The sequence below is a fragment of the Anarhichas minor genome, unplaced genomic scaffold, assembly GCF_050575085.1.
Source record: "Anarhichas minor isolate MPS153535 unplaced genomic scaffold, ASM5057508v1 ptg000025l, whole genome shotgun sequence".
NCBI lineage: Eukaryota > Metazoa > Chordata > Actinopteri > Perciformes > Anarhichadidae > Anarhichas > Anarhichas minor.
The window spans coordinates 12,659,447-12,687,006 of record NW_027466471.1 but is presented as its reverse complement, the minus strand read 5'-3'; the positions used below and the strand labels follow the sequence as shown (position 1 = coordinate 12,687,006).

The 27,560-nt window shown below is 41.4% G+C and overlaps 1 protein-coding gene across 2 annotated transcripts; it reads right to left on the bottom strand.

Annotated features, from left to right (window-relative positions):
* Window positions 1-1,227: 1,227 nt before the first annotated feature.
* On the bottom strand, window positions 1,228-21,269 carry sv2ca (synaptic vesicle glycoprotein 2Ca). Of its 2 annotated transcripts, XM_076099418.1 has the most exons (12): window positions 20,684-21,269; window positions 10,394-10,574; window positions 9,052-9,203; window positions 4,766-4,899; window positions 4,216-4,305; window positions 3,671-3,781; window positions 3,428-3,516; window positions 2,888-3,052; window positions 2,670-2,803; window positions 1,977-2,183; window positions 1,586-1,745; window positions 1,228-1,411 (listed from the first exon to the last, which is right to left on the bottom strand). In XM_076099418.1, exons 1-12 carry the CDS (start codon window positions 21,267-21,269, stop codon window positions 1,228-1,230), a joined length of 2,193 nt encoding a protein of 730 aa, XP_075955533.1. The 2 variants fall into 2 exon arrangements, with proteins under 2 accessions (XP_075955533.1, XP_075955534.1); XM_076099419.1 differs by lacking the exon at window positions 1,977-2,183.
* Between the last annotated feature and the right edge of the window lie 6,291 nt (window positions 21,270-27,560).

The window sequence follows — 27,560 nt, the reverse complement described above, 5'->3', positions numbered from 1 at the left end:
TGTTCAGTTTCTGTCTGTTTCGTATACCTTTGGACACCACTGCATGACTGCTCCAGTTAAGGAGAGGCACATTTAAAAAAGGCCATTCAGTATTTTTAAAAGGAAGCAGCATGACATGTCACTATCAACACTACTGCCACAAGGGAGATCCAACACAAAGCTAAATCAGAAGGAGAGCTCATCAGCGAGCCTTTGCACAATAATACAATACATGGATGGAGACCTGGAGTAACAACATTTGGATAAAACGAATAAGTCATCATTCCAACTTCCACAAAACACAAAACAATATGCAGAAAATACATAGCAGCCTCAGATTCAACATACCATACAATTACTGGTACAATAAAATACAGTTGTTTTTTTTTAAATGGCCTTTTTGATTTTCGGGTAATGCAAAGGGCTTGGCCTCATACGTGAATTATCTATGTTGAAAAGGTTGAAGATGTCTGAGCAAATGTCATGTTGAGCAAAATACAGCATTTTGTGTGTCCAGTATGGTGCAAGTGTAGAAAAAAAAAGTGTAGGTAGATGTGAGTACCAGTCTATTTCAAGACATGTATTTGCACATTAAGTATATCTATTTGTGATTTTTGTTTTATGTGTTGATGTCCATGTTGCCTTTCTGCACACTGTCTACAACATGTCCTGTGTACGTGAGTCTTGTGGGCAAGCCAGCTGTCATACAGCTGTGTCGTGTGTCCGCTCTGTCTGATCATCTATTCCCTACGTTGTCACACAGAAGGTTGGCTGTGCTCATTACAGCGTGTTTTTCACTTTCCTCCCCATCTGGCTTGTCTTAATAAGACTGTATAAATATTAAAAGCCTTGAGCTCTAACGATGCAGGGACTCCACTCAAACTTATGGCTACAGCTGGAAGGGGCAACCAGTCACTGAACAAAACTCCACCAAAGTCTCAGTACCAAAACATGTGCAAACTCTCAGCTCTGTCATGTGAGATCTCCAGACAGTACATTCACAAAAAGGCTGAGCTTATTATTGAATAACGAGGAATCTAATGATTTGGATTTGTATGATACAATTAAAACACACTGTGAGAAAGGTGGATTGCCATCCAGCTTTACCTAAGGTACATTAGCAAATGTGATGAAGATATGTGTGAACCAAGCCATTTGCACTCCTTGCTCAACACTCCCTGGGCTTCCTCTCAGATTTACCCAGGTTTTATCCAGGTTTTATCCCAGCCGATGTGCGCCAAGCTGGTGTTACATAAGGACATTCGCCCTGGTGTCAGGCAACCGCAGTGCAACCAGGCCTCCCCCGACGAGCACAGACGAGGCCATGAGGATGGGGATGACCTTTGTGATGCCAACAAGAGAGCCAAAAAACAGGTTTCCCAAGACTGCAGCCAGCTTACACAGAGCGTTGCAGAACCCAAAGCCTGTTCCTCTGGGGAGAGAAGAATCAGGGACAGGAGGAGGTAAAAGGTGAGGAGAGAGTGTTAGAGTTAACTGAATTACCCCTGTGTTTTATGTGTATCTCTGTCCACTATATGTAGATCCAGTAACAAGTCTAAACAACTATGTAATCCAGTATGTACTCATCCATTGATTGCCTTCTCACCTCCTGACAGTAGGGAATGACTCAGTCGTGACCACATCAAGGGAATTCCAGGCAGAGATGCTCAGACCGTTGTAAAGGCACAACATAAAAATCATCATGGACTCACTGGTGCCAAACCACAAAAAGAAACAGCTGATGCCTGAGAGGACCATGGAGCCACCTGATGTACACGCAAACACACACACAGAGCACAAGAGAAGGAGCAAGAGTTAGTACAAGTGACATTCATTCGATTAATGTTCAACTGAATTATAGGGCCTAATCAAAATCGCCTCTCATACTCAGTGATGGATGCCGCACCCATACCATTAATCATCCTACAGTCAATGTGGAAACCAATTACTCAAGTGCACACACAAACATGAACCTCCCTCTTGACCTCCATTCTTACCTAACATGGACAGACGCCCAATTTTGTCCATGAGAAGGGCGGAAACAATGTTGCCGGGCAGAACAGCCAGGGTCCCCAGGAAGTTGATGAAGTATACCCAGTAGGCACTGTAGTCATCATCAAACGTCATCTGGCATCCTTTCTTATTGTGGGTGAATGTGCTGTTGATCACCTCTGTTCCATCTATCAACTTGGATTCATCAATATCTGCCCAAAGAATGCAAAAAAAGAGTCACAATGCAGTACGTTGTTGACTTGTCTCAAAGCTGTTTGAAAATTGTATTGTGACACTATAACTATAACAAAAAAAACTATCATAGCCTGAACCGCCTTTACTACAAGATTTCAGTCATATGCTGTTAAGATGTATTCCAGTTTGTTCCCAACATCTCCTTACCTGTATTCCTCTTCTTTGTTTGCTTTTAATTCCGTTATTTTTTATTTTTTTATTTTTTTTCATTGTTTGTATGTTTTATTTTGCCTACTTTTCCTATATTTGCAATAATATATGAAAGAGTAATTATGAGAAAGGTCTGTGGTGTAAAAACAAAATATATTGTTTAAATACTAAATAGTAAAAACTATTAATGGAAACTTGAACATTTTCTTTTTCACTATGACGACATTATTACCTGATGAATCTTTAAATCAGAAATGACAAAACATAAAGTCGATAGAATCCTAGAATCTCACCTGTGTTAAAGAAGAGAGCATCAATAAAAGTACAGTTACGGAAGACGGATCCCACCGATGTGACATCATCAAAGTAGCAGTTACGAAAGGTAGAGTCAATGAAGGCGACGGACCTCAGCTTCATATTGATGAATCTGAAGAAGCACAGTTACATTCTGCTTTAAATATTATATTGTATAATAGTCCATCCATCCGTCCACTAAGTTGACTTGTCCTACCGGTCGTTGATGAAGAGGCCGTTTTTGTGTATCTGGTTCTCCAGGGTGAAGTTGAAGGTGAAGTCTTCAATGCGTTCATTGTTGTGTACCTTAACTTTGGATGCATAGTCATCTGCCTGAAGGTGTTTGATGACATCAGGGAACCAGACTGACAGGCCATAATACCTGCAACCAGATGGATTCAGTGATATTAGGATCACAAATCGAAACACAACATGGACAGATACCTTTTCACTCAGTCAGACACAGAAGACCAGGAGACACTTGTGGTTTCTGTTTGATTTTAAAGAGTGTTTTAAGGGTGTTTTTTAATCTCTGGCTGCTTTCACTCCTATCTCTTCTCTCCCTGAGACACCAATGGCCAGTATTGATCCCCTGTGATTGATTTTGAGGCCATGCGACTTCTGCACTGCAGAAAAACCAAGATGACAGAAATGTAATTTGTCCACAAGCCTGACTGCCTTGTGCTATTGTCTGACCAGAAAAATTAGACGCTGTTCGGTCTTTCTGTGACACAATTGACATCAGGAGGAAGCTCACCCGAACGACAGCGTGAACCACACTATGGCTAGTCGTATCATGTTTTCTCGCATAGGGTAGTTGAAGCACTTCAAGAGATTCAGATAGATCTAAAGAGAGATAACAGACTTATTACACTCCATGTGATCAAAAGACAAATTTGGGATTGAAGCAGTGGACAGAAATTCGTAATAAGAAAGAAAATGACCGGCTAGCAAAAAAAGCTGCTTTCTGCCACAATCAAATTAAGAGACAAACATTTACCCCATGTATTTCAGACTTTATCCGAAAGAAAAACTTGGAAACTCGGTTGCCAGACTCTGACCCCATTTCCACCAGTTCATCCAGTTGTTTGGGTATCTTGATCCTGTTTACCTGAGTAAGTAATGAAGAAATAGCATAACAATCTCAATATAATGGGTGCATTCAACATTCGTTGCTTAAATGTGACTGTGATTACGTAAGCAATATCATGATGTTACTTGTATTATGGTTTTTCACGTATCTTTAGTGTTTCAGAAATTGAAAGCATGACTACTGTGATAAAAATCTATGTAAACAGTGTGTACTACAGATGATGATCAATCCAAGAAACGTGTTGACTAAGAGGCTTTCCCACAAGTGCAGCTCACGAAGCAAATAAGCCTGAACGACACAAAACAGCTTTCAGAACCTTCATAACTCAGATATGATCCTGCGCCGTAAAAGCGTTAAAACCTGTCCCAGCAGTGGGAGAATATAAGCCTCTTTGCTTCATTAAGCATCAGGAAACCCAGCCAAGACAGCACACAGCAGAAACAAACACTCACGGTGAAGACTTTCTCCGGTTGCCCACGCGCTCTCATGTTGGTGTCGTGGATCTGTTTGAGGATCATCCAGGCTTCATCGTGCTTCCCCACCTGACAGGAGGGAAAGTAAGAGAAAGAGAGAAGATAATTCATTGGAGCAACACATCCACTATCGTATAAACTGTACATTAATATATTCCTTTGATTTTTCCAAGATGGGACAAAATGACGAAAGCCATGACAACGGTGACTCATTTTACTTCAAAAGGGTAATTATCCTGCAGCAGCAAACCTACTGTCACGGAGCTCCAGGCTTCTATTTTGGAAGCATGAGGCCTCCTCCAAGAGTTTTGGATGACTCACGCTGTTTAGTCTGATTAAACATCTGTTGGGAAATGTCCAAGTACTCTCAATTTGGCTGATGTATTATTCTAGAGTTGAAAAAACTGATAAGCAAGGACAGTGGGTGACAATGACACAGCACCACGAGGCAGCATTCTTGAAGATTGCTGATTCACGAGGGATCAAAACTGTTAGTTTCTAAAGCAACAATTAGGGAAAATAGCCTTACCTCAAGGTAGAACCTGGGACTTTCGGGCATGAAGGTAAGTGCCACCACAGCACACACACAGGGCAGGGCACAGACGACCACAAACACCCTCCAGCTGTGAAACTGGTACGCTGAACCCATACTGAAACTCCAACCTGTAAACGGTGGCATACAACACCAATGACAATCAGATGGATGACATGGCAGAATAAAAAGTAAACGCATTTAAATACTTGGCGAAAACACGACAAGTGCTTCATTTACATTATCTTGCAAACAATGTTCCAATAGTGGGTAACATTATATTAAATGTCAATACACTGTAAATAATATGTTGTATAAGTCTGACGTATTCCTATTGAGTGGTGTGTTTTTTTAATGCGGCTTCTCCGTGTTAGGCATATTGTCCTGATTCTCTAATGATAATTGTCTCATGTTATCGGAAAGCTCACAAAGCCAGACGCTTTTTTTAAGCTCACTTATGCTGCTAATTGGTTTTAACTGCAACATTATATGGGGCTACTTTCTACCTTTTTGTCTAATTTATTATTCCGAGTTAACAGTCCGACTTAAAGCCCTATTTAATTTACATTATTTGCTCTATCTCTTATATGGTATTACATCTTTTTGCGAATAAATATATATGTTGATATATCTTGGTGCTTCATAATAATGTAAAACATTCAAGTGATCCTGAAAATAATTGTTTTTTTGCCAACAAAATCACTGTTAACCTTTCTCGTCTTGGTTCTCGGACCAGACCACAATGCGCAATTGATAAATTATACACTAATGCCAAAGTGCATCATTTGAAGCCAGCAGGTGGCTATTTAAGCAACGTTCAGCTCATAGGGACATAATAAAAGAAAATATGATAACTTAAGTCTCATTGCTTTGAAGAAGCAGTGAGTGACTAAATAATATGAAGTGCTGTGTACTGTGTTTCCTTATCAGATGGGGCCACTTGGATCTGAGAGGCTGATTCAAAATGTGAAATGTGTGAAACTCATACTGTGAACACAAAGGGGCTGTAAATAAAGGACGGCTGTTAAATGAGAGCGCTACGCGGCCGGAGTAGAGTGGTGTGTGAGCTCAGAGATGAATGGCTCTGCAGAGGGGGCTGAGAGGAGTGCACAGGGACGGGTTAATTGAATGTGTAGGAAAAGAATTGAGTGTTTTCTGCTAAGTTAAATCGTGTTGCACCTGATCTCAGCCCGCAATCACTTTCCCAGACTCATTAATCATTGTAACATGACGCACACACACACACACACACACACACACACACACACACACACATATACACACACCCAGAGACTTTAACACTCTCACAAAAGGGGGAGATGCACACATATACACGTGTACACAAAAAAAGCACCAAAATTAATCCCATGAATTTCCATATGCAGATGACACTGACACGGCTAACATGCTGCCATAATGCTAAACTCCCACCCACACATACACATGAGTAAATATACAGGCAAAATTATACATCATACGTTTTCCTTTTTCCTCATGCAAAAAGACACTGAATGATTTTGCAAACCATTCAGTGGAGAAAGGAGAGCAGAATATTACATAAAGGCAATTTAGAGTTAGACATAATGAAAGACTTAAATTGTATCTGTTATTGTGAAGTTGCACAAACACACAAACAACCATATTCGTGGTTCTTTCATTTTCCCTAAAGAGGGTCTTAAATTCAAAGTATTGTTGTAATTTAAATTTGTGGGAGAAAATATGTTCTCTCCAACTATGGAGTTATTGCGTGTACTGTGTGCAGTTTGTTAAAAGTTACATAAAGGAATTCTCGTGATGGTAACTCAGAAGAACTTCAGTGTAATACCATGTTCAAATTTGTATCTGTGCTCTCTTTGACTTCATTTTTTATTTATTTTTTTGGGAGGAAGCACAGCAAGAGGTTGCCAGTCGTGACCTCCCACGTTTCTCTACAGATCGTGCTTCATGGAGATGCCGCTCCAAAGGGAAAAGCACCGTTATCCATCAACAGGCGTAGGAGGGGAGTCAGGGGGCGGGGAGGGGGTTAACGCTAATGGTTATGCCAGAAAAAAGCTACTTGGAATTAATCTCACAGCACATTCAAATCCAGCTTTCAAAGCAATGCATATCAACTGCTAAAAAACACTATTTTAAAAGGGGGGTGGGTGTCTTATAAGTGGCATAAATGCATCCTATGAGACCAGAGAGATGAAAACGTCTCAGTAAAAAGTAGTAAAATCATAAACACAAAAAAAAAAACTGCAAAAGGAAATAAGCAATGACCACCACTCTCATGGTGTCTTTTGTTGGGCAGAAGGAGTAATGACTTTTGTAGACGACGTCCTGCCTGTGTGTATTACTTTCTCTAAGGCCTTTTATTTATTTCCGTCTCTCTCCGTGCGTGTGTGTGCTTGAATGTGTGTGTATGTCTGGAGTGACTCAGAGTGAGAGAGAGAGAAGTAAAGAGAGAAAGAGACAGAAAGAGACAGAGTAACAGAGAAAGAAAGGGAAGGAGTTGTTCAGCAGTGATTGCCTTTTCTACAAAAATGAAGCGTGGATTCCTGCCCCTCAGGGTTACTGTTTCACCATGCCATTGGAAATCTCATTACAGGGATTATGTACATAATTGACTAAATCTATGGATGACTGACTCAGCAGTGCTGCTATACTCCCAGGCCTAGATAGATAGATAGATAGATAGATAGATAGATAGATGTGGGTATTTAATCTGTAGATCTGAGCAGTGTCTAATGAGGTTACTCTCATGTGGTGGGCTTTCTTGGCAGTAGTAGAGTCCTCAAACTCCCCCATCAGAAATGATGAGGATCTGTGCCGACAGACCTCCTTCAGGGCCCCAGCTGTGAGTCTGGCAGGGGGCTTTTGGGAGACATTAGGAGTCAGCGAGTGGAGAAGATAAATGAGAGCCCTAATGGTGTATTAAACACCAGTTTTGAGGCACTTGTATCATAACCCATCACTGATACCTTTACGTCTTTGTTGAAAGACATCAAGTTATCTCTGCAGGTGACATTTTGGCCAACATATCGTAGGGCTGTTGGTTACAGCCACTGCAACACTTAGGGAAAACATAAAATCCACTGGTGAGTGCTGGAGTATGTATGCAAGACACGTAGTTCCCTCTGAGAGAAAGAGAGGCGGAGTGGTAGTGAGTGTCAGAGAGAATAAGAGCAAAGTAAGACCACTACCATCCCTTCAATACGATATCAGCAGATCTGACAGCTGAGTTTCCTTGTTAAGACTTGTTCGGGTTTCAGAGGGTTGTATGAGTCCTTCACCGGTGTGCTGCTGTACAGCCATGTGAGCTTTGTGCATGTGTATCTGTATCTTTGCAAGTAACATGTAAGAAAACTGAGACGTCATTTATCGTATGTGAATGTGTTAACCCAGATGTGAATGTGTTAACCCAGATGACCTCTTACAATGTCAGATGTTATTGTCTGTAATTTCGCTTCAAGAAGACCTACGTATATGTGGCTGCAGCCCAGTAAAACATCATCCAACTTACAGCAACACACACACACACACACACACACACTGTCTCTCCCACAATGACGTCACAGGTTGGCTACAGCATGGTCTGGCCATAAATCACCTCTAGCTGTAGCTTTGTCCTATTAGAGCAAGGAGACAAACCTAATTATGCTTGATCAAGAAGAACACTTTGCGGAGACAGAGAACGGAGAGAGAGGAGAGGTAATAAAAGGAAGGACAGAGTTAGACAGAGAGATGGGCTGAGTACAAAACAGGAGGACCGGGGGTGGGGAGGCAGTAAAAGGAAGGGACAGGAGGTTAAAAAAGCAGGGTGATAGTGAAAAGAATACGAGTAGAAGAAGAGGAGAGGAAGAAAGCTTGTTCCCTTCTTTTTGTTTCTGTAAGTGCAGCTGATACCTAATGTGGTATTGTCATAAATCACAGCTTTCTCTCCCCCACAGGCCCACCCTCACCCTATCAGCTTGCTTCTGCTCTATGGTATCCATGCATACTTTAATCTCTTAACCTCTGCCTCACACAGCCTGCAGCCACTCAGAGCAGTTAGGCGATTGATTCCCGTGGCAGGGAAAACTAGCACCTTAACCGACAGCCAGACAGTAACCTGTAGTCAGCCAATAAAGCTAAGCATATATTCATATTGCCAAGCTGGCAAAAATGTATCCTGTTACAGCCTTCAATGGATATAACTTTTATACAACTCAGAATTGGCCTTTTCTCTTTAGGAAGCACAATCCCAAGCAAGATGGGTATATTATCACAATATCACAATATTGTCGAACTGATAAACTCACCATAGTGTGGTATGATGGCCCAAGCCATAGCAGATGCATAGATCTCTCCAATCATCCAGAACATACACAACCAGCTGAGGTGTTCTCCTCTTTTCTCCCTGGACAACACCTCTGCAAAGAAGGAGAAAACAATGGGCACAGCACCTCCTATCCTGCAAGAACCAGAGAGAATGAGAAAGTTAGTGGGACAGAGGCAGAAACCAGGACAGAAGCATAACTTTATTAATCCTTGTGTTTTACATATTTCACGTAGTTGCAGCCATGATTGCTTTTAAATCTTAATCCCTCAGTGTGTGGCCTGTTTTTCTTGATTCAGGTCAAGAAGAGCAAGTCAAACATTGCCAAAGAAATTTAAATTTGATTAAATAAAAAAGAATAAAAGACTTTATTCCGTCTTTAAACTGACTTTTGGATTGTTGTTCATTGAACTGCAGGTTCATTGCTTATACATCAAAGAAAGTAAGAAAAGCAAGAAAAAATAAGCACAACTAAGCATATTTTTTCTCACCAACTATATACAAAAAATAACAGTTTAGCATAATTCAGAGGCACAGGTCGCATTGGCATCTTGGACAGCCTTTTCAATTACTCTGGATGTCTCTGGGGATAGTGGTGCAGAGGCAATTACGGAATTAGCTCTTAAAGGAACAGTAACACTGTCAAAGAAGAGGATGTAATAAATCACTGTCTACACACCATGTTCTGTAGTAAGAGGCTGACACACAATCTGTCTCTGGTAGAGTTTTCATTTTCACACACTCTCAAACACACTCTTATTTTAAGATATTCTAAGATTGCAAGAATGCATATTGAAGTGTTCTTTATGGAGTGAGAATGTCACTGGCAATAACGTCTTAGACACAGACCGTCAATAGGTTTTACTGCTCTGTGTTGCAGCATTAGGAGAAAATTATATTTAGAGGGACAGATGTAAACCCTCTATGGTAAAAGAGTGAGAACCTACAAAGTTGTTGTGCGGCAGCAGAGAAAACAGCTTTACGTAATCATTACAGGAAATTTATTTCCTCTCTTTTCAACAACTTCAACAATTCCTTAGTGTAAGTCAACAAAGGGAGTAATAATTAGGAAAGACAGAGACATACGGAAACATTCCTCAAATAGATGCAGCCTCACAGATAATGATTGTTTACTCTCACTGATTCAGCCCTGATGCACACCTTGACTTTGGACATTTTCTGGACATGTTCAGATAGTGTGACCATTCTGTTGCCAAAAAAAAGTAGATTTTGAGGTGCCATAGTGACTTTTCACAAATCATTTATACGGACGGCTTGGCGTCCTCGTCAGTCCCCGAAATGACCTCGAACTTTACCAGACTTACCCGAAGCCTGCAAAGAGACGGCAAAGGAGGAAGAGGCCGTATCCCTGGACAAAAGATGACAGGAAGGCGAAGAAGCCGTTTGTGGACATGCAAATAAGGAGGCACTGTCTGCGACCCATTTTGTCAGACATGCCTCCCCAGAAAAACGCTCCAACCATCATCCCCAAGTAAACAACACTGCCTGGAAAGAGAAGGAGAGAGAAGGGTCTGATTTTTGTTCACCATAATATACAATACATTACCTCACATCTCTCATTTGTTTGTATGAGGTTGTATGTTTTGTTATCTGTGACCACAGCAACATTTTGGAAGATTATCTCATTGGTCACCTAATGGAGATGATTTTAGTGCCAGCCCTCTCATCAGGTTTTATCTGTAAGGGAACAAATGAGTCACCTCCCGCAATCTTATTTTCACACATAATTTGCTATATTATCCTCGCAAACCTGCAATAATAGATTTTTTGGCCGAGCAGCGGAAACAAGCTGTGAACACATGTTATCAACTTAACAAACTTCACTTGGCAAACAGTTGCCTCTGTAAACATCCAGCAGATACGGAGCATAATTTAGAGTCGTGTCACTGGTGACCACCAGACACAAGTCTAATATTCACTCTCCTTTTAGCTCTGTTTATGTCTCCACTAACTTCTGTTAAGTGCTGAGCAGATGGTGTACAGTGGGTTTTAAGAGCTATTTGCTGAACACAACTGTCCACTGTGGCCGAAAAAACAATGTGAATGAACCTAAACAGTAAAGTTATACAATGACCAATTGTACGCTATAAAGCTCCGTAGAGCTGAGGGGAACAGCAGAGTCTGTGAGCTTGTCACTACCAGCAACACCTTTCACGTATACAAGTGGTCATATGTCCATTGTTAATATAAAAATATTGATTACAGACGCTTTAACATGTTAATATAGTAACAGACTTGCACTCCAGAGAGTTCTCTGCTGCAGCTTCTATTCTTAACAAAGCATTTCAGCCAAAGAACAACCTTGTCTAAATACACAGTGGCAAGGCCATCAAAAAACAACACACTGTCCCTCCCTGCTCATGGTTTGAACTGATGACCTTCACAGATTTTAGTTTTTTACTCTCATGATATTGCCATTCACCAAGAACATCATTCTTATTTAAGTGCAGTGGAATGACATTTTTCAAAGCCACTCGACACAGACTCTCAGCCAAGGAGAGTTTTAGGAATCGAGTCCTCTAAATGTGCCTCCGCTGGCAAATGGTGAAGTGTCAAATTAAAATATGGAGCCAAATTAAGCTTGCGCCTCCAAGGAAGTTATGTTGAATGACTGACTGACATATGGAATGTTAAACTTGATAGATGATCACGCCGTTTTGAAAAGGGTAAAAAATAGACTGCTGTTAGATGCAAATGCTGACATCACTCAAAATGTTTTATAGTTAAACACTTGGGGAATGCATGTGTTTAACTATAAAACATTTTGGTCAAATATTATTTGGTATATTACAGGTATAGTTTCCAAAACAAAGCAATAGTGTTCCTGCTATCGTAAAACTTGGTTCACTGACTGATGGCAATGAACCTGACAGCCTATTTGAAAACCCTCAGACCCAGTAACTCACTCGAACGTTGATAAGTAAATACAGTGTGTTAAAGACTGAAAACAGGCTCTGATCAATGGGGAGACAAATGTGAACAGTAATGCGGGGTGACTTTACAAAGGGGCCTTCTGCTCTCTTTTAATCTCTCTCATCACAAACGGGATCAATGCTCCAACAAAACAACATCGACTTCCCTCACTGATCATCATGATTCTGCTCTGGAGAGTGGAGCCTATTATACCTGCTTTAGGCTACATCGTATGTGGCATTGTGTGGTTAGCAGCCTCCGTGGACATGCAGTGTGTGCCGCAAAGAGCAACTCCAACTGGATTTGTCTCCATTTAGAAATACATTTTTTGAGGTTTCTGTTCCAGGTTAAACCCAAGAATAGTTTTAATATCAGATAATATTACAGTAATGTCTTGTCTTCCTCCATATTCAGACATATGCAGACACGTAAACCTGACTTAGAGAGGATACTTGTATTCATAATTCCACCCACAAAAAAGAGAATGTGAAAGTTGAAGTCATATATGGAGTGATATGACTCGGCCGTATAGGGACTCTTTGTTCATCCCATTACAATAATCTTAATGCATTTCCTTTCTGTAATGTCTGCAATCAGGTCTCTTCTGCTCTGCTGTGAGCAGATATCTGTTTGACTCTCTCGCTTCAGGGGTCAAACCTCGTCTATCTGTCACATTTGGCAGCCATCTAGATACTCGCCTGAAGGGACCATAAATTCAATTCTGAATTTAACGGTCTTCAGTCTATGCACAGTTTACTTTTGCTTCATTAAGGAGAGGCTAGATGTATGGTGCATAGGGAAACACCCGCTGGCCAACCATTTAATTGTCATGCATTCAAACATCCAGAGGCCTTTTTATTTAGCACTCCACTTTCATACAAACAATAAAGGTTTATTCTTTTATGTTTTAGAGATACTAGCACAAAACAGACAAAAGAGAAATAACCTCTGATCTCTGTTACTTTAATGTCCTTAAAAAAAGCAATAAAACTGTTGACTAAGGAGTACATCCCTCACAGGACAGTCGATTACTTAATGAATTTATTGATGTTCCGTCCGACTTGCTGCACGATATCTCTGGGTATGATGTCAGCAGTGCCCGCACCAGGAAAGTGGAAAGTAGTGTACTGAAGGGTAATATAATCCCAAAATAGCACAGCCATTATGAGGTCTGTCTCATCAACAAAAGACAGTTTGGGTGGCAATAACCTGTCATGTCAGAAAATGATGCTACATATGTCTTCTGCCCCAAGAGGGATTTCTATATGATTTTATTATGAGTCACACTTCACCTTCAGTGTGATGTCATAGTGATAGAGTCACATTTTCTGTAGCTCTTGGAGTCGAACCAAGCAGTTACTACACTGCAGCAAAATCGTAGGTTGAAAAGCCCTTCACAGGAACGGACACACTGATGAGACATTCTTTACAAACCTATCTATCAGAATGCTAATTGTAGTTAGCAGTTGAGTTTTGCTGTCTTTTCACAGACCATGGTATTATCATTTTTACACATCAACAAAAATCTCACTACATAGTAAAATATACGTGTCTGGGATGATGCCCTCAGTACAGTGCTCAACACACTGCAAATTAATAAAACATATGCAAATAGACACAATACAAGCAAATGAAGAAACATATTGTGAACAGTTGTGTTCAGTAATCCACATCAATTCAACAGTATAACCTACATCACCCGTGAAATGTCTCCACATTTCATTAGACTGATGCTCAGGCTACAGTAGATCAGTATGAACACACTGGAATTGATACCGTTGGACCACAAGGTTTCAACCAGTGTATCATTTAATATAACCCCTTCTCTGAGTGTTATCACTCAGTACTGTCTTAAAATTGATTTAGTGGGACTATACGTGAAGGTCCTTTCTTAGGCTTGTGGATTAAGAAGAAGGATACCCTCAATATACTTTGAGATGAAACTGCAGAGAAATGAAATGTAAAGGCTTGACACGGGAGAAATGTTCACTTTCTGAAGAACTGATAGGACACGTCAGAAGCAAAACTCCTTCAATGGATGTCAACTGGTTCAGACATTTCACCGTAGTGTGAAAAGCAGCTGAATGCTGGACTTGATGACCTATAGACTCTGAGCACCATCAGAAAATGACAGTGTGTCAGGAGACCTCTCAGGAAGAAGCAAAAGGTTTTGCCCCCTGACACTCCGTTGATATGTCAAAACACATCTCCAGGAATGGTTAATATTCAGCAAAATCACAGGCTCACAAATTCTAAGGAATAAGACATGTAGAGTAAAACACTGCCAACATCAATGTAAGGGAGAGGCTCAGCTATCATACACACACGCACACACACAGACAAACAAACACACAAAACCAAGGAGTAAATATAATTCACAGATTAAAATATTACAATCTCTTTTGGAGTAAAACAGCAACTGGTTAACTAGATGAAGGAGGGGAGATAAAAAAAAATGAAAATGTATACAGGAGCAAGCACAAATGCAAGCAGAGGAAATATGTGAGCAGCAGATGAAAGAGCAAAAGCAATGAAGGGTGGGGGCGGGGTGACAAAAGAGAGAAAAAGGTAATGAGGGAGGAGAGTTCAGTAATTGCAAGACAGGGTGAGAGAATGAGAGGGAAGAGGGGAGGAAAGGGAAGGCCCTGGTGCGGTGTTTTCTGTCCTTTCACATCCAGAGGAGTCCCCTGAGAGCCGTGGGAGCGCTGAGCTGCATCACGACCTCTTCTCTGATTTCATGCTTTGATGCTCTTCGCTCATAGCGCTACAAACTGCTTCGGCATCGCGCAAAACACCCGTCCTGTTTTATTCATAATGATGATACTATCACAGCATGCCTGGTGCGCGCTACAACAACGCTGTGGTACCTCTCCCAGTTAGATATTTTCCTTCACCTTCTCTCTATTTCTGTCTTTCTCTCAATCTCTTCATCGCTACTTTGATCTTATTTTTCCTCCTTCTCTCGTCCCTCAGCTCTTCCCTCCTTTTGTGCCTCTCTTTCCAACCTTTCCTCCATTTCTCTTTCTCACAGCTTGTGTCCACTCCCATTGCTTTCCAATTTCTTGGATCGCTTCTCACTTCCCTTCCTCATTTCTCCTCTCCTTCTCCCCTCTCCACTCCTGTTCCCCTCTCTTCCCCTCTGTGCATCCCTCTCATTTATTTGCCTTAGTTTCCTCTTTGCTTCACTGTCATCAGCTTCTTTACACCGAGCAGCGTGTAATCACATTTGTACTACATCGTGTCAGTTTGATCGGATTTATGCCTCCGTCTTCTGCCACCTCCGCAGAAAAAGAGATTGAAGCTTTTTGTCATATTTAAGTCATATCAGTGGGAGCAGGATTTCAATGAAATCTATATGAAAGTAACCTATTGTGGGGCTCAGAGTGCAGGGTTTAAAATGACTCACTCAGCATCAGTAATGATACAACCATCATTACACTAAAGACTGGATAATTCCCATGAAATATAGTGATGCTATGAGCCTCTGATAAGAGCGAGCAGTTAGGGTTTACTTCTGGCTGATATTGCTGGTGGCAGCAGGTTTGGTCCATACACACTCACACACACACCCTCAGTCCTGTCATCCCCCCAACCAATCCCCACACACACACACATCTTCACAACCTCTACACAAGTAGTGTAATCTCTGCAGTGACGTTGCAATCTTACTGCAGTTTAGCCATGCTCAGCTGCCCCGGATCCACGCAGCCCCACACAGCCTGTCAGCTGGTTCAAACAGGCAGGGAGTAAGAGGGGGAACAACGGGTGAAGAATAGAGACAAAGAGGGAGATGCACTGTGAAGATGGACCTTGAGAGGAGACGGAGAGTGAAGCTGGGACACAAGGAAGCCCAAGAAAGAAGGAAAAAGGTACAAGAGATCGGAGGACAGGGAAGTAAGGAAAAGAAGATTAAGTAGAGCGGAAACAAGAAAGGAGGGGGAAAGTATCGATGGCAGAGAGGGAGAGATGGATGGTTAAATGAAAAGGAGGAGAGCCGAGTTGAGAGAGTCAGAGAGAGAAATGAGGGGAGTCTTCAGCAGAGAAAGGACAGCCTAAGAGAACAAATAAGTAATGATAGGGTGATGCGTTCCCATTGTCTGTTGTGGCTGAGATGATAGCTGAGCCTCTCCCTCACATTGTTGGTGTACTGAATACCACTAATCTTCCACCCCTTCGCTCCCATCCACCCACACCGCTCACCCCATCACTCCTCTCTAACTTGGCAATTTCTCTGCTTCAAAGCTGTCCCTCCTTCTCTCCTCTCCCCTGTTCATCACACGTATTGCATCTCCCAGTGCTTGTTTTCCTTCCTGCTTCATTCCTACGTCCTCCTCTCTTATAAAAAATATTTTTACAGTATTTCAAATCCCCCTACCACAACTCTCCATCCTTCATTCTCAAGAGGCATCAAAGATCCCAGCAAGATTGGGATATTGGTAGGACCAAAAGGAATTCTCTAATCTAATCAGCATTTTAGTCATCCATCCAATTCAGGCCTTTGCGTTACTCGAACTGCATTATCCCCTTACACTCCGCTCAGTCCGTGCAGCTCGCCTCTGTCTCTGCCTGTAAGTGTAATGGAGCTACACAATGCAACAATGAATGGAGTCCAACACAGGTGGAACGAACCAAACACCAAATAGCTATTTTCGAAACTGTCATTAAAATGTTTTTAAAATTCCCCCAAAAAATATAATTTATCTTAAGGTAAAACTAATTTGACAACTATTTGGGGGGATTATGATTGTTTATTGCCTGTTATTCCTATAAAATGGCCAGTTCCACTTTACAGACATCATTGGCCATACAGTCAACCTGGTGCTTCCTCTAAAACGCTTGAAATCACCATCTACTTTAGTCAGTTCAATTACATGAACACAAGAAACAGGGTTACACTTTTTCACACAATTAAGTTTATAAAAGTGGTTACGATAAGGCTTTTTATTGTGTAATCCATCCTGGAAAATATTTTTTCTCTAATCCCAAAATCGCATTTCTTGTATAGCTACTGTACATGATGTTTAAGAAATCAGGTTACAGCAGAAAGTAGATTGCAACCTGATTACTCAAGTACATGTAAACACACTAAGGTGTAACGCAGGTGGAAAAATCTTCCTTCCAAGATCATAACAACTTATGTGCAGCTACAACCAACCAGTAGGAGTCCCTACTGCAGCCGCAGCAAGGAATTGATCCCTAACTGGCTTCTTACATGCTAAACCTGCCAATTGTGGTAATTTGAACACACAACCAAGCCACGTGAAATATTGCTGAAACTGTACCCTGGTCTGTTGAATGGTGGCTAGCCCCTATGCCCCCTAAGAGCTATTCTTTATCGCCACCACCAGACCACTATGAAGATCTTATTGTCAGTCACAGCAAAATAAGAACGTTGTTGTCCTGCTTGGTTAAAAGCAGGTTATATGAAGTACATGAAAAATTAGACCATCCTAATCAAATTCATCCACAGACTGCGCTTCAAGGTAATGAAATATTGCAATGGAACCTGTAAAACACCAACTCACTTCATTGTGTTGGCTTTAATCAAGAGTTATTAGTCCGTGAAACTCTAAATGGATACCAACAAGGTCATAGTAGTCATGTAGGCTATGCTCATGCACACACACACACACACACACACCAATGATGTTCACCTCAACTGGGAGGAGCCTCAGGGCAATCAGTAGGAGAAAGGAGTGTAGAATGGGGGGAGGACGGGAGAAGAAGAGAGAGGCACATAGAGAATGGAGTGTGGGAGAGGGGAACAGAGGGTGAGGTTGAAGTCACGAACAAGGAGAAGCAGAGCGTGGAGCGTGAATGCCTGTAGGACTTTGCTTGGTGAAAGAGGAAGAAAAGAGTTTACATGGGTACTTGGAAAAAGACAGAAATATGAAGGTAAAACATCGTGAGAGGATTTTACAGTGACAACCCCCCGTAGAGCAACGAACTCTTGTATCCGATAAAAACTATGAAAATGTAAAAGTACGGTGAAAAGATTTTATGCATGACAGGGTGTTTCTTATTTCGGATGTTGACCAACTGTTTCAGCCACAACCTCCATTCTCGAAAAACTCTGCTGTATCAATTTTGCATCATATGTTGTGGAGCAGCTGATATATTGTCATGTCTCACCGTGGCAGTTAGTGTCTAAAGGCTGTGTGCCTGAATTAATGTCCTCGCCACTCTGGTACTGACACAGTGAGTCAGCCCCTGTATACAGCTCTCTGGTGATGGATTATACACCTGCAGCCATAGGGACTGCTGGGACTCCTGCTCAACACACAGAGCGCACAGGGAATACTAGCTACTCTCTTAATTCTGACACAGAGACCGAAACACATAGGATAAAGTGGGACAGTACGAACACACAAAACTAATGTTATCTTTAAAGACAAACAATATTGCACAGAAAGTAGCGTGACCCTTTGTAGGAAATTTGGGGTTTAGAAGTGTGTTTTAAGAAATTATAATAGAAGTGTTTAATGATTCATAATTAAGAAATCATAATTAGAAGTATGTTGGAATACATAATTAGAAGATTCATAATTAGAAGTGTTTTAGAATTTGTAGTTAGAAGTGTATCTTAGTAGAATTGTAGCACCTTAATATTTGCTTGTGAAACTTGTGAAGGTTTTTGCCAAAAGTTGCAAATCCTAATCTTTATATAGAATGTTTACCAAAGAAGTGTTGAGCCATAAAAGACAGTCATTGAATGTATTAAACTGTGAAGAATAGCCAAGGGAAAGTCAGACTTCTAGACAGACATTTGCAGGTTGTGCCCGCGCGAGGGTTTTCGGAAGCCTGACGCCAGGAGGAGGCAACCGAAATTAGCCAATAGGAATTAAGATGGCCAAAAGGGAGGGGATTTCAAACTGTAAGAGGAAGTGCTGGAAAGGTATTCACTCTCTTGTTACTCGGCTCTCAGCGTGGAAGCATCTGTGTTTTCAGGCTGAGTCGCGAGTGAATAGCTTTTCCGCGCGGATCATATTATTATATATTTTGTTAGTAGTGTACTTCATTCTGTAATTGTATTAGCTTCAGTAGGATTAAATACTTTTAATTGTAAACCAGTTTATGGTAGATTTATTAAGAAGCAACTCTACTGTAAAATAACAGTGGAGCGTGCTCTCCGGCCTTCTCTCGGTGGGGAAGATTCAACCCTCCACACCTTCCTTTAGTCCACTAAATACTAATTCAAACCATGATTTTCATATGCAGTATACTTGCACACAAAAATTGTTTGCATTTGGATGTAGTTTTGTCTGAGTTATTCAGTTATAGTGGAACTGAAATTGATTAAAATTGAAATTATTTTTAAATTCAGTATGTACAATGTCTTAATATTTCACCTGTTACCACCTGGTGGTCAGACTGCCACAAAAATAAGTCCTCTGCTCGCCATAAACATGTTTTAGCTGGTGTTGCTATTAATCCTGCTTAGTTATCCATCATACTGATTAGAAAATGTCCTATGATTAGGTTGTTTCCTTGGGAATAACAAGGCCCTAAAATCTATGTGACACTTTTAACAGCATGGGGGCCATCGATTAGTAAAGGTGTACTCCATTGATTCAGTCCCCGTGTTCCACAAAGTTATTACACTAAACACAAAAGTATTTGCAGCAGAGGTCGAGATGTCCTGACTTTAAGGCCCTAGCATGGATTAAGCGGCAAAAACAAATTATCCTACATTTCCCACAATGCAATGTGTAAACCAACATCTTTCAAATTCCACACCAGCAGCGCGGACTATCTGGTAAAATCATTTTATATAAAACCAAACCCTGATAACATCAGAAAAACATCATCAAGGTTATTTTCTCCTCCAGAGGCACAGAAGACAGTGGAGTGCCCCTTATTTATTTCAGTTCATGTTGTAAATATACCCATTCCTTTTCCATATCAAAGTTGCATTGTAAAAGAGTATTGCAGGAAGTTGTCCAATAACCCAGAAATAAGTCAGCATTTTTGCACTTCTGGTCCCCTTGTCTCGAAGTCAATGTTTTTTTTTAATGGGTTTATGGTTAGATGCATACAGTCTGTGTTTCACACAAGCTTAAGAGATTTTAACATTTTGTACTGAGATATAAAATAAGTCGGAAATACTTTCATGTATTTTGACTGACAAGTGGCTAAATGAGACTTCAAAATGTCATCACACCCATATATCCGCCTTTATAGCCTTATTGTGTATATAAACGCTCATGCAATCGTGGTTTAGTTTGTTTATAGCCCAACATTAGATTTTACTTCTGACTATTGACTTAACGCTTCAAAAAACACTTTTATGGTTGTGAAGATTATCTTGCCGAACAAAACGTGCCAGTATTATAAACTACCATTTGTCACAGAGCTTATTATTAAAAACGGGGCAAAAATACCATTGGCTTTTAGTCGTGGGAACCAGTGCAATGCTAACTTCCAGGTTTGGCCAACAAATGTCATTATTTATCCCTGCAGCGCTATATATTGTAAGTATGAAGTGTTTGGGCACTTTTTTGTCCCACAATGCAATATACAGTATATGAAAGAATATAGAATCAAGCCATTGGAAAACACTAATTAAAGTAATGAAGATTAATCAAACAATTTAAATAAAATAGGAAGGATTGAATATTTTCCTGTTAGCACATGTAGATGCATGCACACTCTGCAATACTCAGACACGAAGGGTCCCTTACCTAGCCATCCCGAGCTGGAGTTGGGCACACACATGTCTGTCTCTGCGCTGGGCAGCACAAAGCCTACCACGAACACCTCCACCCCATCGGACATGAGTGCCAGCCCGAGCACCAGGAACAGCTGCCACTGGAATCTCCCATGACCACACTCCTGGATGATCAGCTCGTACTGTTGGGCCAGCTCCTCCTCGTCCGCCTGTCTCTCCTGCTCCAGTCCCTTACGGTCCCTTGTTGCATCTGACATCGGTTGCCCCAGTGCCACTTGGCCCTCCTTTTGCTTGCTATCTCCTGCCGAGGGGATCCCCTGGTACTCGCCCTCATAGATCTCATCCTCATCATCGTGGCCTTCTGTTGCATCGCTGGAGCCCTCCTCGTTGTCTCCGTCCGGCCTCGGAGGGTTCCGGTAGAAATCCTCATCTTCGTCCCCCTCATCCTGGAATCGGCTGTAGTCGTGGTGGGATGTGTACTCATCTGTGGCGCGGTCCACCACCTTGTTGACTTTCTTTGTTGCATGCCGCTTGGCCTCCTTGACCATGTCCTTGGCCCCCTTAGCCAGGGAAGTCCTGTTATTGTAAGTGTCCTCCATTCTGGCTCCACCAGTAGGTCTTCACGGGGGTTCAGAGGATACTTAGAAGTAGAAGAAAGAGGGGCAAGAGGGTTGCCGTACACTGACGGGGGAATTGCAGAAATGGTGAGATCAGTGGGTCTTGAGATGCGGCAGGGAAGAAAGCTCTTGAGTCAGCTGTCACCACAGGAGATAAACCACAATGACGGTGGCAATCATCGGCCAGGCTGAGAGGGATGGGGGAAGAGTATACGAGACAGACAGATAAAGAAGAGAGAGAACAAGAAGGAGGAAGGGAAAGGGAGAGAAAAGAGGGAGATGTTCATCAGATACTGCTCATAACTCATCTCTCCCATTCTATATTCATAACTATCCCAGACTAACAGGTGACACCCCATAAACAGCACATACCCTCTTTAATCATTCCCTCCCAGGTTTTTTTATCATTTGGAGTGATGTGAGAAAAAAGGGTTTTGCTGTGTAGCATTCAGTTTTTATTTAAAATGAATATTACATTTTCACGGGCGTTTTATGTTTCATAAGTTAGACTTAGTGTTTTAGAGGTTAGTATTTTATACAGTGATGCTGAAACTGCTGACTCATGATCAGCTCTGTGGAGCAGAGGCTAATAAACAAGGCTCTGCCTGAAATCAATTTGCCCCCAATAAAGAGCTGGTTTATTATAATGGGAGTGACGATCCAACCAGAACGGCACTGTCATATTTAATCCGTTCAAAGAAAGGAGGTAAGGAGAAATGGTCACGAGTGGATATGTAGATAAATGCACACTCAGACACAGACATCTTAGTAGAAACCACCACATATGCAATAGCTGTTCTCCAAGGCCTCTGAGTTTATGTAGGCAGGTGTTCAACACACAAAATGAGTCACACGTACTTGTAAGAAGCACACATAAATAAATACAGAGAGACTCCCTCACACACTTAAACATGCCATGCACATATGTGAGTGTGCGCTCACAGCATGGATGGGGAAGCCCTTACAAATGATGTAACATGGTTTCATGTGAGTGTCAGAACTGCGATTCACAGTTCATCATCGCATTGCCTCCACATGCTCACTCTGGCTTGGTTATTCTAAAGTGTGTCATAAGACAGAGACACAACCATTATTAAAACACACTAAAATGATGAAGAATGTAGTCAGATAAATGAGAGGAATCCTATTTTAACTATGTCAAACATTTCAAGACAAGATAGAGTAAATACTTAAAGTAGGGTAGAGATGGTCATAGATGTCCAGTGTGTGTGTGTGTGTGTGTGTGTGTGTGTGTGTGTGTGGTCAGAGCTGTCCAGTGTGTGCGGTTCCCGTGTGTCTAGGAGCTGCTCACCACAGCCTCTAATGAACACTGAAGCCTTGTCAGGAGGACACAAATCACAGGGCCGGCTCCAGCTCCCATAATGCAATTTTACTAGGCAAAATGACACTGCTGATTCAAGGTGACTCTCTTAATCCCTTTTGGCTCATTGGGTGACTTCTGGGGTTATGAGCACACCCTTTTACACATGGACTGATCTTTGTTTTAATACCTTAATTGACACCGGTGGTGCCTAAGACACCCTTTACTCCTAAGGATGATTAATAAAGACTGCTTATTAGAAATCTGTTTGTTTCCTTTGTCCAAATGCAATTGCTCATTGCTGAGGTGCACATTACAAGAGGTTAACTTATGATTAGTGGCATGATGTTTTCTTTTTTTCTCTTGGCCCTGTACAACAATATCTACTGCATAAGATTGCTATCGTGCATAAATCCTAGATACATATTGTAGGGTTTCTCAAAACAGTTCTTCTTGAGCGTGGAACATTGTAGCTTCTTGTTATGTGAGGAACTCATCCATTGACTGCATCTTTGAAAAAAAAATGTTTTTAATGCTAACACCCTGCTAGTAGCATAGCAGAGTTCAGTGGTGTCACTTAACTAATGCTATTTATTGTCTCAGGATCAGGTCATGTTCGCTATCACACATCATTTTTCTTTAAAATGATGAATGCAAAAGAGGATACATCCTGCCTGTCAGAGAATCATTAGAGTGTATGTTGAGTCACTGTCACTGGTGATGAAGCTCAGAGGACACCCGAGCACACAGACAACCAACCTCACCTGACTGCAGCTGACGAGGGCAATGGGAGCATTCACAACCAAACTGGGTAACCACCATCACTGCCAAACAAGCCAATCTCTGTTTTATTCCATGATGTCTCTAAGCCACTCCATTTCTACCGCAGCTTCTTTATTTTTTGCTTCCCATCCAGGCTTCCTCTTCAGCTTCCACTAATGCATGTTTGTCAGAAAATCGTAATTTTTCCATTTAAAACCCTATGTACACTTTTAAAACCATAACCAGTTGTAAATCCGGCATTCATAAGTACATATATGTATCATCTTTACCTCATTGCCTTTGTTCAATTCACACCATCATTACTTCGCTTCATGGCAACCACACAACCACACTTGTATATTTCTAGTGATAACGAACCAACATTGTGACAAGTATATGTATTGAAGCATAAGGAAGCTGCATACACTGTCCTGCAGGGCATAGCTGAGAGTTGATATAGTGCGTTGCTGTGACCCATGTGAAGATGGCTGAAAATAGGCCTTGCTCTGGCAACACCCCTGTCTGCATGATGGATAGCGGCCCTGTTTTCCTTCAACCTCTTTAGAATATTAAAAAAACACGGGATCAAGTATCATTTGGCCCCTAATGCATGAATGGACATGAAGACAAATGAAGAGATTAGAGTTGCACAGACGTTTTGGCCATGCATCCAACTCAGGAAAAGTAATTTGGGAGAAGTTAAATGCTTAATGTTAATATCCAGAGTATGTGTGTTTGACCTGCTCAGCCCATTTCAACTCACTCTTTCATTGCTTATCATGAACTCATTAGCCAAAAGTGGCACAGTAATAAAGCTGTTAATGACCTTTTTGAAAGAAAAAAAACATTGTGATAATGACAGTGGTTATGAACACCCTCAGTCTGAAGAATGTAAACCGTAACTGTAATTATCAGCGTAGTAAAGACTTTGTACAAGCAATACACTTTGTCAAAAGGATGGATGTCATTGTTGTTGGCAATTTACCTTGAGTCCAGCAGTCACCAAACAGATTGCTATGGGCAAGCAGGTTGTTAGAATAGGAAGTAAACAATCAATGCTGGTCCTAGAATTTCAGGTTGCTTGACCCTTAAATGCTGAAGGAGACAAATACTTTATATTTTTCATGAGAACTTGAAGGAAAATCGATGGCGCCTTTTTGGCTGAGTGCAGTCCTGTAGTCCAGACCTCGATCCTTACACAATAAAAAAAAAAGGAATGATGCAAAATAATGAGAGCAGCTGAGGGCTTGTGTGTCTCTCTCTCTCTCTCTCTCTCTCTCTCTCTCTCTCTCTCTCTCTTCTCTCTCTCTCTCTATTCTTTTATTTCATTTTTTTACAATTTTTGCTGCAATACAATTTTGAATTACGTCGACAATTTTCTGCCTGATGCTTATTTTAAAGGTTCTGTGCACTATACATTGAAACAGTCCCGTGTCGTGACTTGTCAGTGTCCTGCCTTTCAATGACATGCGCAAGCACAGTGGCTTGGCGGCTGGTTTGTTCTATTAGCATCAGAAAGAGCAGGTCCAATCTCTTAAGTGGGCAGAGCCGCATGTAGTCCCATCAAAACGGGAACCCGTGACCTCATCTGGAAGGCAGAGGCACAACCAGCCCGGGACGTCTTCCGTTAGGAGATTTCATCAAGCACTGATGCCATTACTGACTGAGTGGTGGTGCAGGGAGAGGATGGGTGAGAGGTGGGGGGTATGAGAAGTATAGAATAAATGGAGGCAGGGCAAAAGAATGTCAAAAGAGAGGACAAAATTAGTTGCTTCTGCAAATGGAGACTAGAATATAATGATTTCAAAAAATCTTTCAAAGCACACAAACCTTTCGCCTCTCTTCAACCGTCAGAGCTCCACCACCCGTGACAAAAACTTCAAAGCAAAGCTGATTGCACATCATGCTAATATTACATCATTCAGATTCATAAAACAGCTACAGCAAGCTGGCGTCTGCCTTTCCTACCTTGAGGAGCTAGCATTGTTAATATTGACTTTAGTCACTTCTATGCACATCCTATAGCCAAGGAAAAGGGAATTCCCCTGTTTGTATTAATATTGTCACTATCCAAACATAGATTAAAATGATAAAGGACACAGAATCTGGATACTGGACACTGGATCCATTGAAATCATGAAAAGGCTGGTGTCTATTTGATCTTCTTGGTAAACATATGGTCTCCCTGCCTTGCCAGACCTCACTGCTGACAGAATACAGGGCCTACAGATACAAAACACAATGTGCCACCACCACAGTCTGGTGCAGACCTTACCCCTTGTGTTGCAATGACGCAATAACACAGATTAGGCAAGGCGTGCAAGGTGCGGCACATTTTGTCAAAAATTGTGCCTGCAGTTCCCAAATGCTGGCAGACATGAGGATGACAAGAAGGTTCTTGAATGCAATGTTAACCATAATTTTGGATTTAACTTGCCCCTAATCTGTTAATTCCCTATTTGCCTGTGCATGTCAACAAAATGTGCAGACAGAATCTTTTTCTGAAGCTCTTATATTCTGTACATTGTCACTGGAACAGCGTACTTTGTACTTTACTGTGAAACAATAGAATATAAATTGTCATCCTCTCAGAATAGCCTGTGTGCTGCATAAACTTTAGGAAAACTAACAAAATTCCAGATCAGTGGAAGATGTTATTGAATGCAAATAAGAGGCATTCTGAATTCCAATAAGATTCTTGTTTACGGTGGCAGAAGAAAACTAGAAATCAATGAGAAGTGAGCCAAAGGAATGGATTCTGCAACCTGCAATCACTTACAACACTTTTTCATTGGGTCACATTCAGTGTTAACACAGCAGGACTACTACAGCAGTCTTCAGATTGCAAACAAAGCACTTCGCCACAGATTTCCAGTTCAACGGCTGTGTGCCTGCCAATCGCTCACTGCCTCATGAGGTGCAATTCACGGATGAGTCAGTTGCCTGCTCCGGCATCCTCTCCTCTTTTTGGCGGCAGTACAGAGTGCTTTAACTGCCCCAGGGCAGGTGGCTGGATTGCACTACATGCATAGTCCGCAGCCAACAACCCGAAACTCTGCCAAGGATTTCACTACACATCCTTGTTGATAAAAAGTAAACTATGAGCTTCAATCAGTGATCATCATACACAAAATAACCACTTAAAGGTTACAGTTCAAGTAAGAAAATAGATTGATGGACCATATTCATGTAGCCTGTAGCTCACTATGTTAAACCCAGATGTACATAAATAATTCAGAGAAGCGTGTTACCCTTAAATACTGAATGAATTAAATTCCACAATATAAAAGGTAGCCTAAGGAAACTGGAACTGAAACATGTATTAGTAATATAAGGCAATTATTGTGCCTGCTTTCACTTAATCATACCAATTTCTCTACTTTTGCAGGAGGAAAATAGTGCACCCTCAGAAAAAACAAAATGCCTGGAAACTTTTAACAAATGACACACAAACTCGTGAATAAATAATGATGTGTCCCAGTTTCACTCATGTTAGTTGGATATAGCCTATTATTGGAAATACATGAACAACATGACTTGTAAGTCCTAAGACAGCTAATCATAAAATACTTTACTGAAAATAAAAAAAAATTCTAACTCGGAGGTGTTACAAAGTCAGCATGTTTCAGGGGAAAAGTAGTAATTAGGCTACTTACCGTCATTTATGGCGAGCAGAGTGAACTGGGCTGATAGTTACCCATTGCATCAGACTCCACTTTCGCTTCAGGGGAAAAAAAATCTTGTGTTGTTTTTTTTTTTACTGTAGAATAGGATCAGAGGTAATTGCCAGCGCACGACAGTGAGGTTTTTTTTCGATGCAGTCCTCCGTCGCTGCAGTACTCCAGGAAAGGAGAGAGCGAAAGAGAGAGAGAGGCGGTGGTGGGAGGGAGGAAGAGAGGGAGGGAGGGAGGAAGAGAGGGAGGGAGGGAGGGAGAGAGGGGCAGTGTAATCAATGCTTGTATTTCATTGAGTGATGCGGGTAATTCCATTTGATGGAACAATCTAGTTGGGTGACTGAATGACGTGAAACGCTGCAACGCATGAACGCTAAACAGATAAGAAATGTCGAAATTTAAACCGGCTTCTGCCGGGGAGTCGATGTTTGCGCCCGTTCACCACGAGTGAAAACCCACTGAACGTATGAATGTGACGGATTATCAATGCAGGAGAATGCTTAGTACATGTTTAAA